General features: G+C 23.9%; 15 protein-coding genes and 1 non-coding gene across 16 annotated transcripts; 10 read left to right on the top strand and 6 right to left on the bottom strand.

The window, feature by feature from the left end:
- Positions 1-3,686: 3,686 nt before the first annotated feature.
- AAJ76_2400011794 (homeobox domain-containing protein) lies at positions 3,687-4,043 on the bottom strand (the record flags this gene model as incomplete). Its single annotated transcript, XM_024474739.1, has 1 exon — positions 3,687-4,043. The coding sequence occupies one exon, from the start codon at positions 4,041-4,043 to the stop codon at positions 3,687-3,689; it is 357 nt and encodes a 118-aa protein (XP_024331056.1).
- Positions 4,044-6,036: 1,993 nt separating this feature from the next.
- Positions 6,037-6,192, top strand: AAJ76_2400013812 (hypothetical protein; the record flags this gene model as incomplete). The annotated part of the gene is made up of 1 exon (XM_024474740.1): positions 6,037-6,192. One exon carries the CDS (start codon positions 6,037-6,039, stop codon positions 6,190-6,192), a length of 156 nt encoding a protein of 51 aa, XP_024331057.1.
- An 854-nt stretch (positions 6,193-7,046) lies between these two features.
- On the top strand, positions 7,047-7,340 carry AAJ76_2400014822 (multiprotein-bridging factor 1; the record flags this gene model as incomplete). The annotated part of the gene is made up of 1 exon (XM_024474741.1): positions 7,047-7,340. One exon carries the CDS (start codon positions 7,047-7,049, stop codon positions 7,338-7,340), a length of 294 nt encoding a protein of 97 aa, XP_024331058.1.
- Positions 7,341-7,504: 164 nt separating this feature from the next.
- Positions 7,505-8,650, bottom strand: AAJ76_2400016425 (tat binding protein 1-interacting protein; the record flags this gene model as incomplete). The annotated part of the gene is made up of 1 exon (XM_024474742.1): positions 7,505-8,650. The coding sequence occupies one exon, from the start codon at positions 8,648-8,650 to the stop codon at positions 7,505-7,507; it is 1,146 nt and encodes a 381-aa protein (XP_024331059.1).
- A 42-nt stretch (positions 8,651-8,692) lies between these two features.
- AAJ76_2400016468 (anti-telomeric silencing) lies at positions 8,693-10,147 on the top strand (the record flags this gene model as incomplete). Its single annotated transcript, XM_024474743.1, has 1 exon — positions 8,693-10,147. One exon carries the CDS (start codon positions 8,693-8,695, stop codon positions 10,145-10,147), a length of 1,455 nt encoding a protein of 484 aa, XP_024331060.1.
- A 50-nt stretch (positions 10,148-10,197) lies between these two features.
- On the top strand, positions 10,198-11,442 carry AAJ76_2400017973 (vacuolar protein sorting-associated protein; the record flags this gene model as incomplete). Its single annotated transcript, XM_024474744.1, has 1 exon — positions 10,198-11,442. One exon carries the CDS (start codon positions 10,198-10,200, stop codon positions 11,440-11,442), a length of 1,245 nt encoding a protein of 414 aa, XP_024331061.1.
- A 972-nt stretch (positions 11,443-12,414) lies between these two features.
- On the top strand, positions 12,415-12,576 carry AAJ76_2400020190 (h aca ribonucleoprotein complex subunit 3; the record flags this gene model as incomplete). The annotated part of the gene is made up of 1 exon (XM_024474745.1): positions 12,415-12,576. The coding sequence occupies one exon, from the start codon at positions 12,415-12,417 to the stop codon at positions 12,574-12,576; it is 162 nt and encodes a 53-aa protein (XP_024331062.1).
- A 17-nt stretch (positions 12,577-12,593) lies between these two features.
- On the top strand, positions 12,594-13,163 carry AAJ76_2400020369 (transcriptional activator spt7; the record flags this gene model as incomplete). Its single annotated transcript, XM_024474746.1, has 1 exon — positions 12,594-13,163. One exon carries the CDS (start codon positions 12,594-12,596, stop codon positions 13,161-13,163), a length of 570 nt encoding a protein of 189 aa, XP_024331063.1.
- Positions 13,164-13,809: 646 nt separating this feature from the next.
- On the top strand, positions 13,810-14,466 carry AAJ76_2400021585 (60s ribosomal protein l10; the record flags this gene model as incomplete). The annotated part of the gene is made up of 1 exon (XM_024474747.1): positions 13,810-14,466. The coding sequence occupies one exon, from the start codon at positions 13,810-13,812 to the stop codon at positions 14,464-14,466; it is 657 nt and encodes a 218-aa protein (XP_024331064.1).
- An 84-nt stretch (positions 14,467-14,550) lies between these two features.
- On the bottom strand, positions 14,551-15,240 carry AAJ76_2400023015 (proteasome subunit alpha type-2-a; the record flags this gene model as incomplete). The annotated part of the gene is made up of 1 exon (XM_024474748.1): positions 14,551-15,240. One exon carries the CDS (start codon positions 15,238-15,240, stop codon positions 14,551-14,553), a length of 690 nt encoding a protein of 229 aa, XP_024331065.1.
- A 330-nt stretch (positions 15,241-15,570) lies between these two features.
- Positions 15,571-16,191, bottom strand: AAJ76_2400023966 (exosome subunit; the record flags this gene model as incomplete). Its single annotated transcript, XM_024474749.1, has 1 exon — positions 15,571-16,191. One exon carries the CDS (start codon positions 16,189-16,191, stop codon positions 15,571-15,573), a length of 621 nt encoding a protein of 206 aa, XP_024331066.1.
- A 301-nt stretch (positions 16,192-16,492) lies between these two features.
- On the bottom strand, positions 16,493-17,467 carry AAJ76_2400025242 (ser thr protein kinase; the record flags this gene model as incomplete). The annotated part of the gene is made up of 1 exon (XM_024474750.1): positions 16,493-17,467. The coding sequence occupies one exon, from the start codon at positions 17,465-17,467 to the stop codon at positions 16,493-16,495; it is 975 nt and encodes a 324-aa protein (XP_024331067.1).
- Positions 17,468-17,549: 82 nt separating this feature from the next.
- Positions 17,550-18,689, bottom strand: AAJ76_2400026464 (cleavage and polyadenylation specificity factor subunit clipper-like protein; the record flags this gene model as incomplete). Its single annotated transcript, XM_024474751.1, has 1 exon — positions 17,550-18,689. One exon carries the CDS (start codon positions 18,687-18,689, stop codon positions 17,550-17,552), a length of 1,140 nt encoding a protein of 379 aa, XP_024331068.1.
- Positions 18,690-18,778: 89 nt separating this feature from the next.
- Positions 18,779-18,860, top strand: AAJ76_2400026554. The gene has a single exon. It is a non-coding gene; the product is annotated as a tRNA-Ser (tRNA).
- A 214-nt stretch (positions 18,861-19,074) lies between these two features.
- AAJ76_2400026850 (hypothetical protein) lies at positions 19,075-19,233 on the top strand (the record flags this gene model as incomplete). The annotated part of the gene is made up of 1 exon (XM_024474752.1): positions 19,075-19,233. One exon carries the CDS (start codon positions 19,075-19,077, stop codon positions 19,231-19,233), a length of 159 nt encoding a protein of 52 aa, XP_024331069.1.
- Positions 19,234-19,489: 256 nt separating this feature from the next.
- AAJ76_2400027265 (hypothetical protein) lies at positions 19,490-19,642 on the top strand (the record flags this gene model as incomplete). The annotated part of the gene is made up of 1 exon (XM_024474753.1): positions 19,490-19,642. One exon carries the CDS (start codon positions 19,490-19,492, stop codon positions 19,640-19,642), a length of 153 nt encoding a protein of 50 aa, XP_024331070.1.
- Between the last annotated feature and the right edge of the window lie 314 nt (positions 19,643-19,956).

The raw sequence follows: 19,956 nt of genomic DNA on the forward strand, positions 1-19,956 counted from the left end.
AGTAATAGTATCAGAAAATATTTTATTTTTAAAAAAAGTGATTTGGATACAAATTAATAAAAATAAATTTAATTTAATCTTTAGATTATGATTTTATGATACTTTCATAATGTTGTAAGCACTTTGTGTTATAGTTCTTTGAAAAAAAATGATTTAAAAAATTTTTTAACCTCAAAGTAAAATCTTTAAATGATTTAATTTTAATTTTCATTGTTAAACTTTTTCAAAGTATTGTTTATTCTGTTGTGTTTAATACATAATTTTATATATTAATCTATCCAACGTAAATTAATTTGGATTATAAATTATTCATATCTTTGTATTAATTTTTTTTTGTTGTTGTATCAAACGTGTCATTAATCTTTGTCGAACATTATTATCAAGCGTATCTCTTCAGTCACAATAATGCACTGTCAGACAAAGTATAGTTATTAATAGCACTTAAATTTAAACACCGCAAAATTGTCTAAGGTTTCTTTAAACAGCTACTAAATACAGAATATAAACTTAATATTGGTATTATTACTTAATTTTTTTGACATAAAAAACGTTAATTGACGCCACACCAAATTCTTACATTTATACTTATGCCTATAGCTATCTATTTTAAATTTTTTAAAAATATGCAACAAGTTAGCCTTAAATTTTTCAAAGCTTGCAAAATGTTTTAAAATTTAAAACGAACATTAACAATTACATGATTTCTTTAAGATCATAGGAAATATAACCAGACAAAATATATTTTTGAACGAAAAACTTTTTATAAATGTAATATAAAATATCACAATGAACTTTAAATAATCAATTTAAAATTCAATCTGTCTTATTTTAGTTTGATAGATTTCTTTCTATTTTTTATTTGAAGTATAAATAAAAATTATAAAAAGAAGGGCAGATAAATTCTTAAAGAGATATGAGTAGTTGTGTAGACAGTAATAGACGTGATTCCAGAAATTTTAAACAAACGCGAAAAATAATAAACAGTTTAATTAAGTATTATTTAAAATACAGTAAACTCTTTTCAGTACAGGACAATAGCCGAGATAATTTTAGCTCCTTAAAAATAAAAAGAAGTACATTTTTCACTTCTAAAAAAAATTAAATGCTAAGAAATTTGTGTTCTCAAGAGATTAATAAAGACTTTCTATTTTTTTAAATAATTTTATCTTAGATTTTTGTTTATTTTATTGATCTACCACTATTTATATATTAATTTATTGTAAATTTTGAAAGTTATAAATCATACAATTTATACATATTACCGTTATTAAACTACGATTGGTGTTTAGCATGTCTAAATCTGACAGTATTCTTGATTTACTTTTAATTTTCTGTATTGTCACATTTATTATATTCTCTTGTTTCTATTTTACCCTTTATTTTGTCCAATGTTTCAATAAAACTTTATTATTTACTGCTAATTTTTATTATAGCAAATAATTAAATGACTTAAACATTTTAAGAAAAAATTTTTAATAAATTATTTTAGTATGTCAAAAATTTCATATTATATATCCAATCTCGACAATTCTATAGTGTATCTGGTTTCACTTTTATCTCAGTAATAATTTATCTTCGAGGACAGCGATGCTTCAGCACCTTTTTTAAATATTTAAGGAATCATCCTTAAAGAATATGTTTTTTATACAAATAGTACAGTTACATGCCACTTACCTTTTAACTTTTTCGTTTACTTCAAAAAACTTTTTAGTGACCAGGTTTACAAAGTTACAGTTAAATCAGCTTTAAGATCTTAACATCCCAAAAAAGCTAATTTGCCCAAATAAAAAATCGTATAATGTTCTAACCAAAATCGATGCTGTAAAATGATTGTAAATATTGAAAATAAATGTTTTTAACTAAATTTTTAAAAGCTTTATACTCAACCCTGTCTTTAAACATATTTACTAATGTAAAACACTTAAAACACACTAAAATGTCAGTGGAATTTTTATAATTAAAAAATAATAGACTAATGTCTCTCATATACATTTATAATCTTACAGAAACAATTTTAAATTTTAAACTACTATAAAATATTAAAAGTCTTAAAGGTCACAACTTTTGAACATAAATGTCTAAGCATCAAACTAAAAAACTAGAATTAGGTGTCACAAATTTATACAAAAATATAATGTTAGCTTATATATTTAGAAAAGCAAGTTGGAGAAAATGAATTAATAGAAGTATTAACATCAGAAAGGATAGTAATGACACAGCTTAGATTAGAAAAGCCAACAATTACCTATACTTAAATAAATTTATCCCAGAAATGTGAATTCTTTAAGTAATAATAGCTCGGCGTTGACACAACAATTTTCATAAAATATTTGTCGGTAAAGCCGCATCGCAAGCCTTTTTGTAGGGTCGACTAAGGGTTGTAAACGTCCTAAATGTTGGAAGGTTGCATAACGTCATTAGGTTAGTACATAATTGCCATCGCTATGGAAACATTTGTAAATTCTATTCGAAGACCTATAGTAAGAAATTACAACTAAATAACCGCCTGGTGGGGGCAAATCAAGCTAGTGAAGTTCTAGCATATTTCGCGTGAGATGATGAGAGCTTATCACAATCATTAAATCCAATTGTCTCTACAAATGATCCAATGAACCCGTAGCCTAGTAGCGTACTATCAAGTTTTGTAATATTCTTACAGAGAATAATAGATATCTTTTTACAAAGCAAGTCCTTTGTGGCATGCTAACGTTGATAATATGCTGTGCTAAGATTAATGAAAGAAGATTTATCTAAAGGAGGGGGATTAAGCAATAAAAAATAAACAAAAGGTACAAAAGATTAAGCTAAGGATTTAATAATATTAATAACTATGATGTTGTTTTATCTGAAAAAATATGAATGTGCTTAAAAAAATAATTTGCCAAACTGAAGTTTCTCTTATAAGAACTAATCAATAAACAATTTAATTATTTTTATTTTACCTTTACCCAAATAAATTTAATTTATTTGATTATTGGCAGTTAAGATTATAAAAAATTAGATTTAATAAGAAAACTATTTTATAACCAAACTGATTATCTTTATAGCACGTTATTTTACAAATAAAATAATTTATAACACCTATATGTAAACAAATAAGTATTACTAATTTCTTTCTTAGACAACAAATAATTTATAATATTATTAATCATTTATAAGCCGTTCTTTACAGAATAATTAAAATTATCCTTTTAATATTATCCAATTAACTTTACAAATGTCTTTAACTTTTATAATTCAAAAAAGACAATAAAAAATATTTTTTCAGGCTAAAATATTGCAATAAATAATGTTTTTATTTTTTTTAAATAATAATTATGGTCTTCAAAGGGGTTCAAAATTCTCTCACGCTTTTATAATTAAAGGTTTGATATTGAAATACTTAAAACCTAGATTTACAATTTTCAAAAGTTAAGTTTGTTGGTGTTTTACAAACAAATTCAGTTTTTAATTAAAATAATTGCAGGTGATTTTACTGATAAATTAAAAAAATATATTGCGTAGAAAGGTGTTAAGTGTAAATAATAAAAAAATTATTTCCTCTTAGTTTTATTATCCTTATTTTCTTATCTGGAAATTTTTTAACAATTACCAAAAATGGAAATCAGTAAAATTTAATAAAAAAAATTGATTTTTAATATATTTTTCAAAACATTACCGAGAATTTTTTTTATTCACATTAATTCCTAAATATAAAAAATAAAGTTTTTCGCTTTTTTGTAGATTCTCCACAGCTTCAATGGACCTACTTCACATTTATATGATTTTTCCTCACCAATAGATTCATGTTTCTTATTTCTTCTTTCATTCTGAAACCATATCTGTATTGTTCTTACAGATAAATCAAGTAAGATACCTAAATCTGTTTTAGTCTGAGTAGATGGATATTTAGTTAATTTGAATACTTCTTTTAATATTGTATTTTGAAAAATAGTCTTTTTATTTCTCATAAAATCAACATCCTCTTCTCTGCCAGATTTGTTTAATTTTATTATTCCCAGTGCTGCCTGTACAGTTAGCTCCTGTTTGTTAATATCGATCATGGTGGTAGGTATAAAATTATTTAAATAGTAAAAAAAATATTTTATTAATTAATTTTTAAACAAAACAATGTTTTAAAAGATGATATAATACTGTTTTAAGTGGTCTAATAAAAAACTATTATCTATAAATATTTAAATGTTTAGAACTTACTATATATAATTTTTTAATAAAAAACTTTTTGTGTTGATTTATCAAAAAGTATAATTTTATACTTTTTTATATAACATTAATATTATGCTTTATTTAATATAATCTTAGATAAACAATAAAAATGTTAGATATGTAGTACGTCACAAGATACAATCAAATAAAACATTAAAATTTTTATAAAAAATTACTTTATTTTAAAGCTTTTACATTATTCGCTTAGAATGCTTAATTATACTACTAATTGTTATATTTTTTGTAAACTACTTAAAAATAAGTATTTTAAGATACTTACTTTTTCTAAGCTTTAATAAAAACATAAATTTATAAATTTATTAAGAAAAAATCAATAAATAATTGATTTATTAAAAATATTTAATAAAATTATTACATTATTGTTTAATAAAGTCAAATTTTACCTGTAGTTAAATATAAGCTTTTGATAAACTAATTACAAATTTATTGACACGTCACAGGTTTTGCATTTATTCAATCAAAAACAGAACACGCCACTTTTTAAAAAATGACTAAGTAGTAAAAATATAGATTTAGATATGCATTATACTTCAACTTTAAAATGTTAATTTTTACATTTAAAAAGAAACAAATTATTTTTAATTATAATAATTATAAATTTGATAGGGAAAATAAAAATATAAATTTTGTACACAAATAGTTTTAACAAATGTAAGTAAAACTTTATAATTATTGTTAAATAAAAATAAATATTTAGTTATCTTTTTTAGTCTTACACATATGCCTGACATGAAAAAATATCAACTTTTAAATTCTTTCTTAAATTTGTTGATTAAAAAAAAGAATTTAAAAGTTGATATTTTTTAAAGAATAAGTAAGTTTACATTTAAAACAAGTAAAACAATCTTAAATATCTAGCAAAAATCTTTTTTATAGATTAAGGAATTAAAGAAAGAATTATGATTTTATCTAAGCTTTTACATTTATAATATTGCATAATAAAGAGTAACAGACTAGCAGAAATATAATTTATAAAATTTATATATGGTAATATTACCATATTAAACTAAATGTTATAAATTAACATTTTCAATTAGACGTTTTAAAAAATTTTAAAGAGGATAATGATACCTAACATGATTAAAATATAAAGAAGAATTTAACTAAAAAATAAGCTATGTAACAAGTAGATGTACAGATATCTAAAATATTCTTAACTTTATAGTGTAGACTCTTTTATAGTCACATATGGTGCTATTACAATTTATAATAGTGTTTTAATCTATAAATTGAAGTTACCTGAATATTCTTACCTTAACAATTTTCATTTATTTATGATTTAAATACCCTTTAATTTATCTTATTATTAATAATAATTAATAATTTATTTGTTAATTAATTAATTCTCATTGAAGAAATGTCAGTTTTTAGATTTCAAAGCGGGATCTATAATTTTTTAGATTACATTACATTACTGTTTTATACTACTTTAACTCCTCAACTAGTTGTTTTTACTTGTTTTATACTTTTTTTTTATCTTAACATATATGTATTATATGCGCTAGCAAAACACAAAAGCCTTGCTTTGTAGGAAGATTTTTATTAACCTCCATAAGAATAATAAAGGACTGTAAACTGGTAGTGCGCTACTAGACCAGGGCTTTCACTGTATCATCTGTAGAGACAATATAGACCCAATATTTCGATTTAAACTCCAACTATCATACACAAAATGCTAAAGCTTCACTAGCTTGCTTCATTCTTTTCAAGCGGGTCTTCAGATGTAATTTCTTACTATAACTCTCCAAATAGAACCTACAAATTCTTCCACGGCCACACGGCAATTGTCATGCTAACCCCAAAGATGTTATGCCTCCTTGCAACTCTAAAACATTTACAACCCTTAGTCAATATCTTCAAAAAAGCTTACGATACGATTTTACCGACAAATATTTTATAATAATTGTTGTGTCAACGCCCAGTTATTACTTAACAGACTTTCATCGCTGGGACTCGAACCCTTGACTTGCCTTACTAGAATACATATATAAGTTTTTATTCATTACAGGCCGTCTTCAAAACTTCTAAACCCGTTGACTTGTCTTACAATATTTATTTATTTATATAAAATAATTAATATTCATATTTTACATAACAGCCTGTAAAGACTACAACCTTCCCAAGAAAACATCTTTTTAAAATAAATAGAAACTTTTCTTTACTTACTAGACATTTGATGAAAGCTAAGTTTGAACAATGTTTGTTTTGCACAAAAGTACTATACAATCTGACCTGTGGTAAAGATTGTTGTTTATTTAAAACATAATTTCTCCCCTTAATATGCATCAATTGCTGTAGTTATCATTATGACTATAACATAGCGATCAATAAGAATAGTGATAAAAGAAAATGAGGAGCTTACATCAGAATTGTTTAATTATTATTGATTGTTCTGTGCAAAACAACAGTAAATAAAAACACTTTATTAGAAATTTTTTTAATGATATGCTATAGAAACTATGAATACTTACACATAATATTTGTATAATTATATTTTATAAAAGATATATTAATTTTGTTTATTAATATATCTTATACAATGCTATTATTGTAGGAATACTTAGCTGTCAAATAATCATTTTACATTGTGAGACATTTTACTTGTCTTCTTTAAATACTTTGTAATAAATAAACCCATGTTTTGTTCCAACAATTACTTTCCCTCTTTTACATTATTTATTAAATATAAGAATAATCCTATAGTAATTTATCAAAATAATACACTATAACGTTACTACAAGAAATATGTAATATTTACATCTATTCAATTTGTTGTTAATACAATACATTTAAAAATGCTTTTATATTTTAACCCTTTTATGAACTATGATAAGCCTATTATCATTCGTAAAAATAAACCTGCACCAAAACAAAATACTGTTACTTTAGATGATGAAGTTACTTTACAACTTGTACCAAAGCATGTACAAGATAAAATTAAAGAAGCACGTGTAAAATTGGAATTAGACCAAAAAGAACTTGCTAAAAAAATGGATAAAAAAGTAAGTGTTGTAAAGGAGTGGGAAAAGGGGACTGCTAATTTTGATAAAAATATAGCAAGAGCCTTTGAAAAGGCTTTGAATATAAAATTTGATTTAAAACAGGGTAAATAAATATTTTAAATTTGTATAATATTAAATAATTATTTATTAATTTTTAAAATTTGTATAATATTAAATAATTATTTATAAATTTTTTAAATGCAGTAATAAATGTAGATTACGATTTTTAATAAAACTAATATAAATATTTCTGTGCGAGCACAAATTTTTTAGCTTTACATTTCTAGTTCCAATTCCTCAACTAATTCTTTTTTCTTTATATTCATATTTTCACACAGCATTTCTAAAATATCATTTAAAATTTTACTTCTTTCTTTTTTTATTTTTATAACTTTTTTTACCTTTTCATTGTAATTTTCAATCTCCTTTTTACTGACTAAAAGACCTTCATCACGCAGTTGCACTCTGTCTTGTAAAATTGTAATTTTTTTATTTAACTCATCAATTTTATTATCTAATTCTTCCTCTGTGTCCATACTCTGAAAATTTTTATATTCATTATTTAATGAAATATAAGTCTTTTTTAATAATTCATTTTCATCTGCAAGTACTTTTAATTTATTTTTATTAGTTTCTAATTCACTCATATCAAATACACTGGGTGAAATCATGTAAATCTTTGTCTTTGCATATAATTTCATAATAATAAGACCTTTCTCTTCTAATTTAGTACAAATAGTTTGTAAAGATGAATTAGTAATCTGTTTCTTAAAATTTAGTAAAAGTTCTGCACTGCTTACCGGTCTATTAATGTTATACAAAAAATCAAATACTTTTAGTTTATCGTTTTTTAAATTATATTTGTTAACCTCTTCTTGTGTATCAGAATTATTTTTACTAGATGCCTTTTTTGTAGATTTTTTCTTTTCAACAACTTTTGGCTTTTTTTTTAGTTTTGAAAAAGATTTCCTTTTGATTGGTCGTTTTTTTCTTACAATATCTTCATCTGAGCTTTCTGTTGTTAAATCTTCTAAATCACTTTCCTCTTCTAAACTATCTTTATTTTCTGAACTACCTTTATTTTCTAAACTATCTTTATTTTCTGAACTATCTTTATTTTCTGAACTATCTTTATTTTCTAAACTATCTTTATTTTCTGAACTATCTTTATTTTCTAAACTATCTTTATTTTCTGAACTATCTTTATTTTCTAAACTATCATTATTTTCCTGCTCATTAACGTAACCATTATTTCTTTTATTTGTAAAATTAATATCTCCAACATTATTTTTATTTTCCTGTGACATATAAAATTCTTGTGAGTTACAAAACATATCTTCATCTTCTTTACTTAAACAAGATAAAGTACACTTCATGCTATCTTCTATATCAAAATCATTTTCTTCTTTTTTAATATTCATACACTTTTTTGAGGGAGAAATTTTTTAATTTTACAAACCCTTATGATTAAACTGGCAAAATCAGAAATTAACTCTCTTATTCTAAATTATTTTAAACAAGAATCATTTATTTATACAGCATTTGTATTTAAAAATGAAAGTAAAGATGATCTGAAAAATATAAGACACGATATTTCACTAGAAAAAATACTCACATATGGTTTACAATACATGTATGGTGTTGAACATTTTAAAGATGGAAAAGTAAAAGTTTGTAATAATACATTTTCATTAGACAGATTACATCTTTGTGATGTAGTGGTAAAAAAGAAAAGAAAAATAAAAGATACAAAAGAAGATATTTTTGATAAAACAAATAGTTCTAGTGAAGAAAATAAAAATTATTTTGAAGATTTTAAAATGAAAAATAAAAAAATTGACTTTGTTGAAAAACAAACAAACTCTTTATGCAAAAAAGAAAAAAATATAAATAAACTTTCAGATTGCATAAATGTGAATATTTTACAGGACAATGAGTTGCTTGAAATGCAAAAAATTGAACAAGAAAAAATTAAAAAAATTGAATATCAGCCTGTACTTTTAGAAAAAAAGAGTTCTATAGAAATACGTTTAGATGTTAAGTCATTGGCTCCTTGTAAGCCTTGTAATATTGCTACTATTTACGATGAATATTTGTATTTATATGACAAACAGTCTTCTTCTCTTTACACTTTTAAATTTGGATCTTTTATAGGTATAAAAAATATTATTTTTGATAAGATGCTTTTTGTTGATGATATTCTAGTGATGTATGATTCAAACAAGATAGTATTTTATAATACTTTTAATCTTAAGTCAAAATCAGTTTTGAATAATTGCTTAAAAATATTTTATGATGGTGTTAAATTTATTTGTCTTAATTTAGATGGTACTATTTCTTATTACAGTAGGGATGGGATTAAAACGGGTAGCAATATATTTATTTTTTATGATATAGCATCTGGATGTTTTATTGAAAACATTTTATTTATTTGGAATAATACAGGTAAGGTTTGTATGGTAAATACAAAATCTCAAGATATTCATTACTTTAGTTATATAGGGAAATCTGTTTTATCACATTCTATTAGTGAAGGTGTTTTGTATTTGTGCCATGTAGATGTAATAGGTTCTTATGATTCAACAAAGAAATGTGAATGTAAAATATTTAATAACGAAATGACAGGCATTTGTGCGATAAAAAATAATCTTTTTGCTTTTAAAGATAATATTATTTCAGTTTATAAGAATGAAGAAATTGAAAATGTTTATAAAGTTGAAGAAAATATTAGACAAATTTTGCAGTTTAATGATTATATTCTTATTGTATTTAATTCTTCATTAGGCTTTTATAGTCAAAATTTAGAATTTATTTACAGTTATAGTTTTTCAGATGATATAGAAGATTTAAGTATTTTTAACAAAGAAATCTGCATTTTATTAGTCAATCAAAGTCCTTTACTTTTGTGTCTTTTATAAAAAATAACTTAAAACATTTAAGAAATTATTTGTTTTGTTTATTATTTGTTATGGATTTTTTACTACCAAAGATTTCAAAAATACTTACTGCATCTGATGGTGTTAAATGTCTTTTATTTGATACTTTTACTAAATCTTCTATTAGTTCATTAATTCCACATTCACATTTCCTTAATAATGATTATTTTTTATTTGATGATATTCAAAATACAAGAAAAAAAGTAAATATTAATTGTGTTTGTGTATTAAGTATTAGCAGCATTAAAAATCTCATTCAAGAAATTTCTAATCCTTCATATAGAACTTATACTGTATTATTTACAACTACTATTGACCCTTATCTTCTAAATTTACTGGCTAAAAATGATATCTATGGGGTTATAAGAGAAATTCATGAAATATATATGGATTTTTGTAAGCAAGATTCTTATTTATTTACACTTAATAATATTAATAATTTTATTTATTCTTTAGGTAGCAAGCCTACCTTTTATCATTACAAACAGAATTATGAAGATGTAGTTAAGGATCCTTTTATTGACCTAAATTCTGAAGGTGGGCGTGTTTTTGTTATAAACCGTTCATATGATAATATTACACCTTTAATTATAGATTGGCATTATCAAGCTATGATAAAAAAGTATTGTAATTATAATGATGGTCTTGTTAAAATTTATGATAATACTTATTGTATGGATGATGATTTTTTCCAGAATAATAAATTTAAGAATATTAGTGAAGTTTCTACTAATATTGAATTAATGGTAAAAGAACTTGACAAAAAAAAAAGAATAAAAAAGATAAATATTAAAGAAATAGAAGAAATAAATAAACTTGGTGATATTGTTAAAAAACATATGGATATATATAATTGCATTATAAATAATCTTGAGGAAAAGAAACAGCTCAGTGAAAATGAAAATCTTATGCTTAAGAAGTTTAAAAAAGGTGAGCTTAGCTTTAATAATTTTAATGAGAATATAAAAGATCTTAATAAGTGTGTTAACATTAATTTACTAAACATTCTTAAAAGTACAGATAAAAAACTTAAATTTGATTTTAAAAAACAGGAAGACATTAAATTAGCATATGTGCCACCGATTTGTAAAATTGCTAAGGATATTTTAAAGGGTAAAATGGATGATTGGATTTGTTTGGATGAAAGATTTAATAAAAGCAAATATACAGTTTTTTACTTTAAGGGTGGTGTTACTTACACAGAATATAGACATATTATGATTTATTTTAAAGAACATAAAAACGTGTATGTTGTTAGTGAAAGTATTACAAGTTAATTATTTTATTAAATTATTTATATTTTATTTGTTAAAATGTATGTGATATTGCATTAAATTTGTTATTGCTTTAATTTTAAAAGTATAAACAGAAAAAAAAGGGTAATTTTTTTGATAAACAAAAAGCAATCCCATTTTGATTTTAAAATTATAAAATGTAAGATTAGTTAATTATTTTATTTTATTGAAAAATTATAAATTTTATGATTAGTTTAGATTTATAAATAATTTCATTTTAATATTTAAATCTGTCATCATCATCAATATATATAAAAAGTTTGAATCTGAACATTTATTTATATTTATTTTTTGGCCCTTCTTTTTTAAAAATTATGAGAAATGTTTTTTTAAAGAAATAACAATTTTTTATAGCTATCTTTATAATGGACAGCTTAATATTTTAAATGTATTTTTTTAGTTTCATTCAATTGTTCAAATTGTAAAATGTGCGCCATTACTGAATTTATTTATTTAAAAAATACAATTATCAAATTTATAACGATACATACATGCACAAAGACATAAACACATAATTTAAACAAAGAAAGTACGTATCGAATTTGAGTCCCGTTTTAAACGGGACAGCGTAGGCTAGTCATCAATATATATAAAAAGTTTGAATCTGAATATTTATTTATTTTTTAACTCTTTTTTTTATAAAATTTTGTTCTATAAGCAATAACAATATTGTTTATTTGACTATTTTATGAACAAATCATTCCCTATATTTTTTTGTGTTGTATTCAAAAATCCAATTTCAAAAGTGTGTTACTGCAGTTTTTATAGAACAAAAAACAACAAATTTTGAACTTCTAAACATAAACGTTAAAAATTGCCACAAGATACAAATTTTGAAAAAGATTACATTGTATTTAAAGCCCCGTTTAATAAACGGGATGGCGTAAGCTAGTATTATATAATAAAATATCTTTATTTTCAACTCAACTCACAATAATTTTACTCCCCCTATCAATGTTCTATAAATTTATCAATAACCAGAAAGTGTACACATTAAAAGAAGAAGGATCTGAATCTGCACATCCAGCAAAATTTTCACCAGTAGACCAGTATTCTAAATATAGAGTATTAATAAAAGAAAGATTTAACATTAGACCGTTTAATAAAACTGAATAAATTTATATCCCTTTTTTATGATAAAAAAAATTAATAAAAATCTTTTAAATTTTGTTGAAGAGACACCTTATATCACTAGATACTACATTCTCCCTAAAAAGATGTCTACTGTTTTATCAGTGCTTAAGGGATACCCACAATCACATATTTTTCTAAATAAAGTTACCAAGAAAGAAGCACCCAATTATCATTTAATAATTAAAGAGCCAATGGACCTTGGTACAGTGCAGAAGAAGATAGGGACATATAATACCTATAAGGAATTTAAGAGGGATTTAGATCTTATATGGGATAATTGTATTAAATATAATGCAGGGCCTTATTTTATAAGATGTGCTAATATAATGCGGCGCGCAGTTGAAAATGCTGAGATTACGAGAAGTGCTGTAGAAATGCGATATAATATTTATGACAGTGAAATAGTGAAAGGGCTTAGAGTTTGTAGTGGTGTGGAGATTAGGTATATTATATGTAGAATGTTAAAACAAGAGGGAATAGAAAGTATAAGTAAGCATGCGCTAGATATTTTAGAAGATGTTACAAAAAAGAAGATAATGGATTTTATACATAAAGTTATTGTAGTATAATTATTTTGTAATAATTAGTGTTTTTAATGGAACATATTAATAAACAAGTATAAAAAGTTTAAATAAATAAGTTTTAAATTTTAAAGTTATGTGTAATTTATTTTTAACAAATATTTTAAAAATAATAAAATGTAAATATAATCACGATATTTATTGTAGTGTTCTACAAAAATGTAAAATAAAAAAAATATCATATATTTCTACTACATCTGTTCAACTTACAAATTATTTTTATATTTTAAAAAACAAAGTATATATTTCTTATCATTTCGCAATTCTACATTTTTTTACATTTTTATTCCTTATACGTTTAACTGAATAAACAAACAAAGGATTATAAAAGTTGAACCTTTTTTAAGACAATCTTTATTTTGCATTCATCTTCGTATCATTTTTTTAAAAAAAGTTTACAAATTTTTTCTTCTCTCATTTATTCTGTATACCATTTTTATAAAAAAAGTTTGCAAATTTTTTCTTCTCTCATTTATTCTGTATACCATTTTTTTAAAATAAGTTTACAAATTTTTTCTTCTCGTTTTTATTCTGTATACCATTTTTTTAAAATAAGTTTACAAATTTTTTCTTCTCGTCTTTATTCTGTATACCATCTTCATATCATTTTTTTAAATTTTTTTATCACCCCTATATGGCCAGAAGACCAGGCAGATGTTATAGATATCTTTCAAAGAAAGCTTATCATAAATCAAGATTCTGTAAATCTGTACCAGATTTAAAAATTAAGATATGGGATTCAGGACGAAGAAAGGCAGAAGTACTAGATTTTCCTGCTTGTATTAATTTAGTAAGCCATGCTAGGGAAAATATCTCTGAGCAAGCACTCGATGCTGCAAGAATAGCTGCCCATCATTACATGGTAAAGACAGCAGGTAGAGATAACTTTCATTTAAGAGTTAATGTATACCCATTTCATGTTTTAAGAATTAATAAAATGTTGAGTTGTGCAGGTGCTGACAGATTGCAGACAGGCATGAGGCAGAGTTTTGGTAAACCGGAGGGAAGGGTTGCCAGAATATTTTTTGATCAAGTTGTTATGAGTATTAGAACTAAAAAAGGAAATGAAGCTGCGGCAGTAGAAGCTTTAAGAAGAAGTAAACATAAATTTCCTGGTAGATATGAAGTACAAGTTAGTAGTAAATTTGGGTTTACAGGTATTCAGACAGATGAGTTTAACAGATTGAGAGAACAAGGATGTCTTCTTGCTAATGGGAATACAGTAGCAGTATTAAAAGAGAAAGGTCCTATTAGTGAATACATGAAGAAACTTCAGAGACAGCTTCAATAAAATTAATTACTTTTTTAATATATTAATTTAACTATTTTATACAATTCATTTATGCACATTTCCAATATAACTTAAATTAAAAAATTAATATTTATTAATACTATCAAATACTTCTTGTACTTCCTCATTACTAAATATTCTAAATTCTTTTAGATTATTATAGTACACTCCTATATCTACATCCTTACTACTAATACTTCTACCAGCATATTCTCTTAAACACTCTACACAATTAGAAATATTATCATCTAGCATTCCCCGTCTTCTTTCTAGTAATCTACTACTCTCTACATATTCTTTACCTATTCCTGCCACTTGTACACTAGCGTAACTACCTGATGGATCTATTCTGTACATTTTATTATCACCAACGATAAGTAGAAGTGTACCAAAAGGTCTGTATCCTTTTTTAATAGTGTATTCTTGTATCTGTTTACTAAATATATCTACAAACATACCAATAGGAATAGATGAGTTATAAATATCGGTGTATTCTTCTGCTATCTTTAAAGCCAAATTGTACTGGATTCTAAAGTCAGGCTGTAAACCTGCGTATGTACATCCAATGGTAGAAGATATTTTGTAAACCTTTCTGTATTCATTAAGAATCACCAGATTAAAAGGTTCTTTTAAACTTGCTATGATAACACCATCTTCTGATGTACACCCTACAGACAATGATCCATTACTAGATGCTTTTAAAGCATTATCGCATTGTGTCAGTTTACCTTCACTTGTGAAAAGAGTGAGTTGTTTGTCTGTGTCTAAAAACATTTAAAGGGTAAAAAAATATAAATTTTATGCAAAGCATAAATATAAAATATTCAATTTTTCTTGTATAAAAATGTTTTACATTATTTTTTCCCTTATGCAGGAAGAAAGCAATAAAGAAGTATTTATTTGTTATAAAACATAGATTGAATAATAATTAAGTATACAATTTATTTCTTTGAATAATTTGTATTGTTAAGTTATTTAATGATTATTTATAAAGTATACATTTTTATTTCCTTGAATAATAAATAATTATATTATAAAGTATAATGTTTATAGAATATACATTTTACTTCCTTAAATAACTATATTTATTAAACATTCAATATCCTACACAATCTCCTCCTCATTACATTCTATATTCTTCTTTACAATGTATTCAATATTGTTATTTCTACATTTTTCTCTAAATTTTATAAAATCTCCACTGTCAATGTAAATATCTTTACCTTCCACAAATATTCTCATTTTCACTTTCTCGTAACCTTCTCTACACAAAATGTTAAGAATGTCTAGTACTTGTGGTTTAATATCTCCCACTCGTATTTTATAAATATTTCTTATAATCTGTTTCATATCTTCAAAAGTATAGAACTTCTTATTCTTCATTACTTTCTTCCTTACTATGTCTACTATCTGACACTCTACCATGTCTCTCTCATAATCACGTGTTATAACATTTTTCTGTTCATGGCCTGTAAGGACTATCTCTTTTATAATTTCAGAATGTGGTAAATTAAATAGTGCTAGATCTTCTTTACTGCATTTTATACCAGTTTGTACATTTTTATAGATTGTATCACTTATTAAAATATCATTAAGTGGTGTAATATTGTTATAATATTCATATAATTTATTAGGATAAACAGGAATACTGTAAATTTTATTGAATTTTTTTAGTGTTACGATGCTTACATTTGTTAATTTTTTTTGATTGGAGGGGGTGAACATACGAGGGGGTAAAATTATAAAAGTATGTTGTGCTTATGCATAAAAAAATTAAGCTGTAAAAAGTGCATATATAAAAAGTTATGCACGTATAAAGATTAAACATAAAAAATTAAGAATATAAAAAGTGCATATATAAAAATAAATATTTAAAAAATTCACTAAGCATAAAAAAATATACTAAATATATAAAAATAAATATTTAAAAAATATACTAAATATATAAAAATTGCATATAAAAACCATCCTAAATAAGTCACTTTCTTATAATAATATTACAAAAATATTTATTATTTTATTCTACTTATTTAAAATATCTTATTACTTCTTCTATCTTACATCTTCTCTTATAATTACTATGTAACATCTTCTTATTTATTGTATCTATTTCTAAACCCTTAAAATCATTCTTTCTTAATTTATGCCACATCTCCCCTTTCTTAGGAAGATTTATTCCTAATGATATTTCTAAATAAATAAGTCCTAAACTAAATACATCTGATGCAGGAGTACATATATTCCTTAACACTTCTGGTCCCATGTACCTTTTATCTCCATCTAATAAAATATCTTCTCCTATTTTAGTAGAAATATTAAGATCTCCTATTTTAAATAAATATTTATTATCTTTTATAACACAATAAATATTCTCTGGTTTGATATCTAAGTGTACTACTCCTCTACTGTGAATATCTTTTAATCCTCTAGATATGTCATAAATAATATTTCTTAATATTTCTGTGTCTATTGATTTCTTCTGTACATAAAATATTTTATAAATATATTCTCTAAGTGTACCACCATTACAATATTCTATTTCTATGTAGAAATGTGATTGATAAGTAAAAGAATCAATAAATTTAGTAACAAATTCAGAATTTATACTTTTTAGGATATTTACTTCTTTTTTATAAAATTCTAAATCTAAAGAATTTTTAATAGGTGATTTGGATTTCTTTAGTGCTGTGTAAATAAATGAGTCATCGTGTTTGGTGGTGTCATCGTGTTTGATAGTGTCGTCATGTTTGATAGTGTCATCACCATTGTAATTTACACTTCTTTTAATTTTATACACAATATAAAAATCCCCTTCTCCTATTTTATTATTATCTTCAATATTATCAGTTTTTATAAATACACTGTCAGAGGGTATATTAATATCTACAATACTAGAATCTATCATATCTTTATAAACAACCCTCTTAGCAGGTGTCTTGGGGGTACTAAATAATGTATCAGGAATATCTTGTTTGAAATCTAAAATTTTCTTACCGCTCATTTTTTATGGGTAAATTAAAACAAAAAATAAAAGAAGGGGGTAAAAATAGAAGAAATCTTTTTTCTGTAAATAATTAATTCTATTATAAATTATTTTTATAAGGTATATTACCATATTCAAAATCTGTACTATTTTCTTCTGGTTGATTTTTATTCCAATCTCTGGATTGTGTAAATGACTTGTTATTCTTTTTAGGAGTGTGCGTATTCGAACGAAAAGATTGATTTTTTTCGTTAAATTCGTGTTTTAAATAATTATCTTCTTTATTGTAATAATTTCTATATTGAGTGCCTTTTTGTTCATAATCTCTTTTTTGTTCGAAATTTCTATGTTGATCGAAGTTTTTCGATTGATAATTTTTTTGTTGATCAAAATCTCTCTGTTGTTCAAAATTTCTCTGTTGTTCAAAATTTTTCGCCTGATCGAAATTTCTCCGTTGTTCGAAATTTTTCGATTGATAATTACCTTTCTGTTGATCAAAATTTTTCGATTGATAATTTTTTCGCTGATAAATATTCCTCTGTTGATCATAATTTCTTAACTCATAATTACCTTTCTGTTGATCAAAATTTCTTAACTCATAATTACCTTTCTGATCATCAAAATTTCTTTTTTCAAAATTACCTTTCTGCTGATAAATATTCCCCTGTTGATTATATTTTTGTATCCTATTATTCCAGTCTCTCCCTCCTCTAATATTTTCTTCTTCATGCCGTGTTTCTTCTGCTTCTTTCTTATAAGCGTATTCTTTTACAAAACTTGGTGCATTTTCTACATTAAAATCACTAATTGTAGTATCTTCATCACTAACAATTATTTCATATTTATCAAATATAGGATATTTCTCTCTTAATTTAAGTATCTTTAACTCTACATACTCAATATCAAATGGAAGATTAAAACATTCAGGATGCTTTCTTAAATCTATACACCTTTTAGATGTAGATTTTACAATTCCTTTCTTGCATAAATTATTCAAATATTTATACATTTCTGCATAATTTTCTATCCACATGTCATCTAAAATACGTCTAGTATCATTTATAAGTAAACTATAACGGAACTCTTCAGGACTAATAACATTAAGTGTAAGATTGGGTATATAGGAATATATCCATGTAGGTGGATCTAATAGTGAAGAAATAGTAATGTGTTGTCTACTACAATTATTTCCATATTTGCACCTGCCTTGCTGAAAATACTGGCATATTTCATCTTTCATAAAAAGGGGAGGATAAACAAAAAGAAATTTAAAAATGTAGTAGATCTTTGTAATAAATAAATTATAGTATTTATTCTTATCCTTTTTAAGGCAACGTGGCCGAGTGGTTAAGGCGGCGGATTTGAAATCCGTTGGGTTTATCCCGCGTTGGTTCGAATCCAGCCGTTGTCGTTTTTTAAAATTAAGATTTTATTATAAAAGATAAAACTACATTTTTTGTACAAAAAGATAGTTCTTAATTTTTTATTATTTAAGTTATTTACTTTTGTTTTTATAAATTTAAATAATACATTTTTATTCTTTTTTAATAATATACACAGAGGAAGCTTACATAAAAATTATAACACAAAGATGTAAAGAAATAATTGTTTTAATTACAAAAATAATGAATATAAAAGAAATTGGCATGCTTTTAAGGGACAAAGTTCTTGTAAAGTGTAGGATTAACAAATTTAAGATCTCTTTCTATTTATGCCATTTTAAAAAAAAAGGAGCTAAATCGTCTAAATTATTAAAATTACAAAGAAAGCGAAAAATAAGTTAAATGCTACTTAAACAGCGTTGGCAATAAGAAAACATAAGTTTTGTAAAATTATCCTTCTTTTATTTGTAATATTAAAAATTTAAAAAGGTGTATATCAAAAAACGTGCAGCACAAGTTTTATTGGATCAAAATTTTTTATAGGATAAATTAAGATTAATTTGATAATTAAATATCTAATACCTAAGTCTTTATGATTTATGAATTTTAATAAATCCTACGTGGTTCCTCATCTTCCTACAAGCAAGGCCCTAGTGGTATGCTAGTGTGTGTCAATGGTAATTTGATTTTGAGTTTTGGTGCCGTAGAAGCTTTCTTAGATGATAATAAACTTATTTTATTTTATATTAAATATCTAATAGTGTTATTTAATCACATTCTTCAATTATTTTCATATTACTTTGCTATTTAAGACATATTTGTCTTTATTTACAATTGTTTGAAGGCTAGATTCTAAGAATATGATTGGTTAATTTTAGTATTTTTATATTTTATGTTCATATTTTTATAATTTTATATTCCATTATGATAAACTATTATTTTTATATTAAGCTTATGTTTTGAAATAATCATCTTTTTCATACCAACAGTGACAAAAATATCCGAAGAGAATAACTTTTCTTAGAAATTTAGTATTTAAAATAAAATATTTTACAAAATAATAAAAGTTTTGTAATACTGTGATTTTATAAATTTATCATTTCTTAAATTACACTTGTACATTTC

Source organism: Vairimorpha ceranae (genome assembly GCF_000988165.1).
Source record: "Vairimorpha ceranae strain PA08 1199 chromosome Unknown NODE_24, whole genome shotgun sequence".
Lineage (NCBI taxonomy): Eukaryota > Fungi > Microsporidia > Nosematidae > Vairimorpha > Vairimorpha ceranae.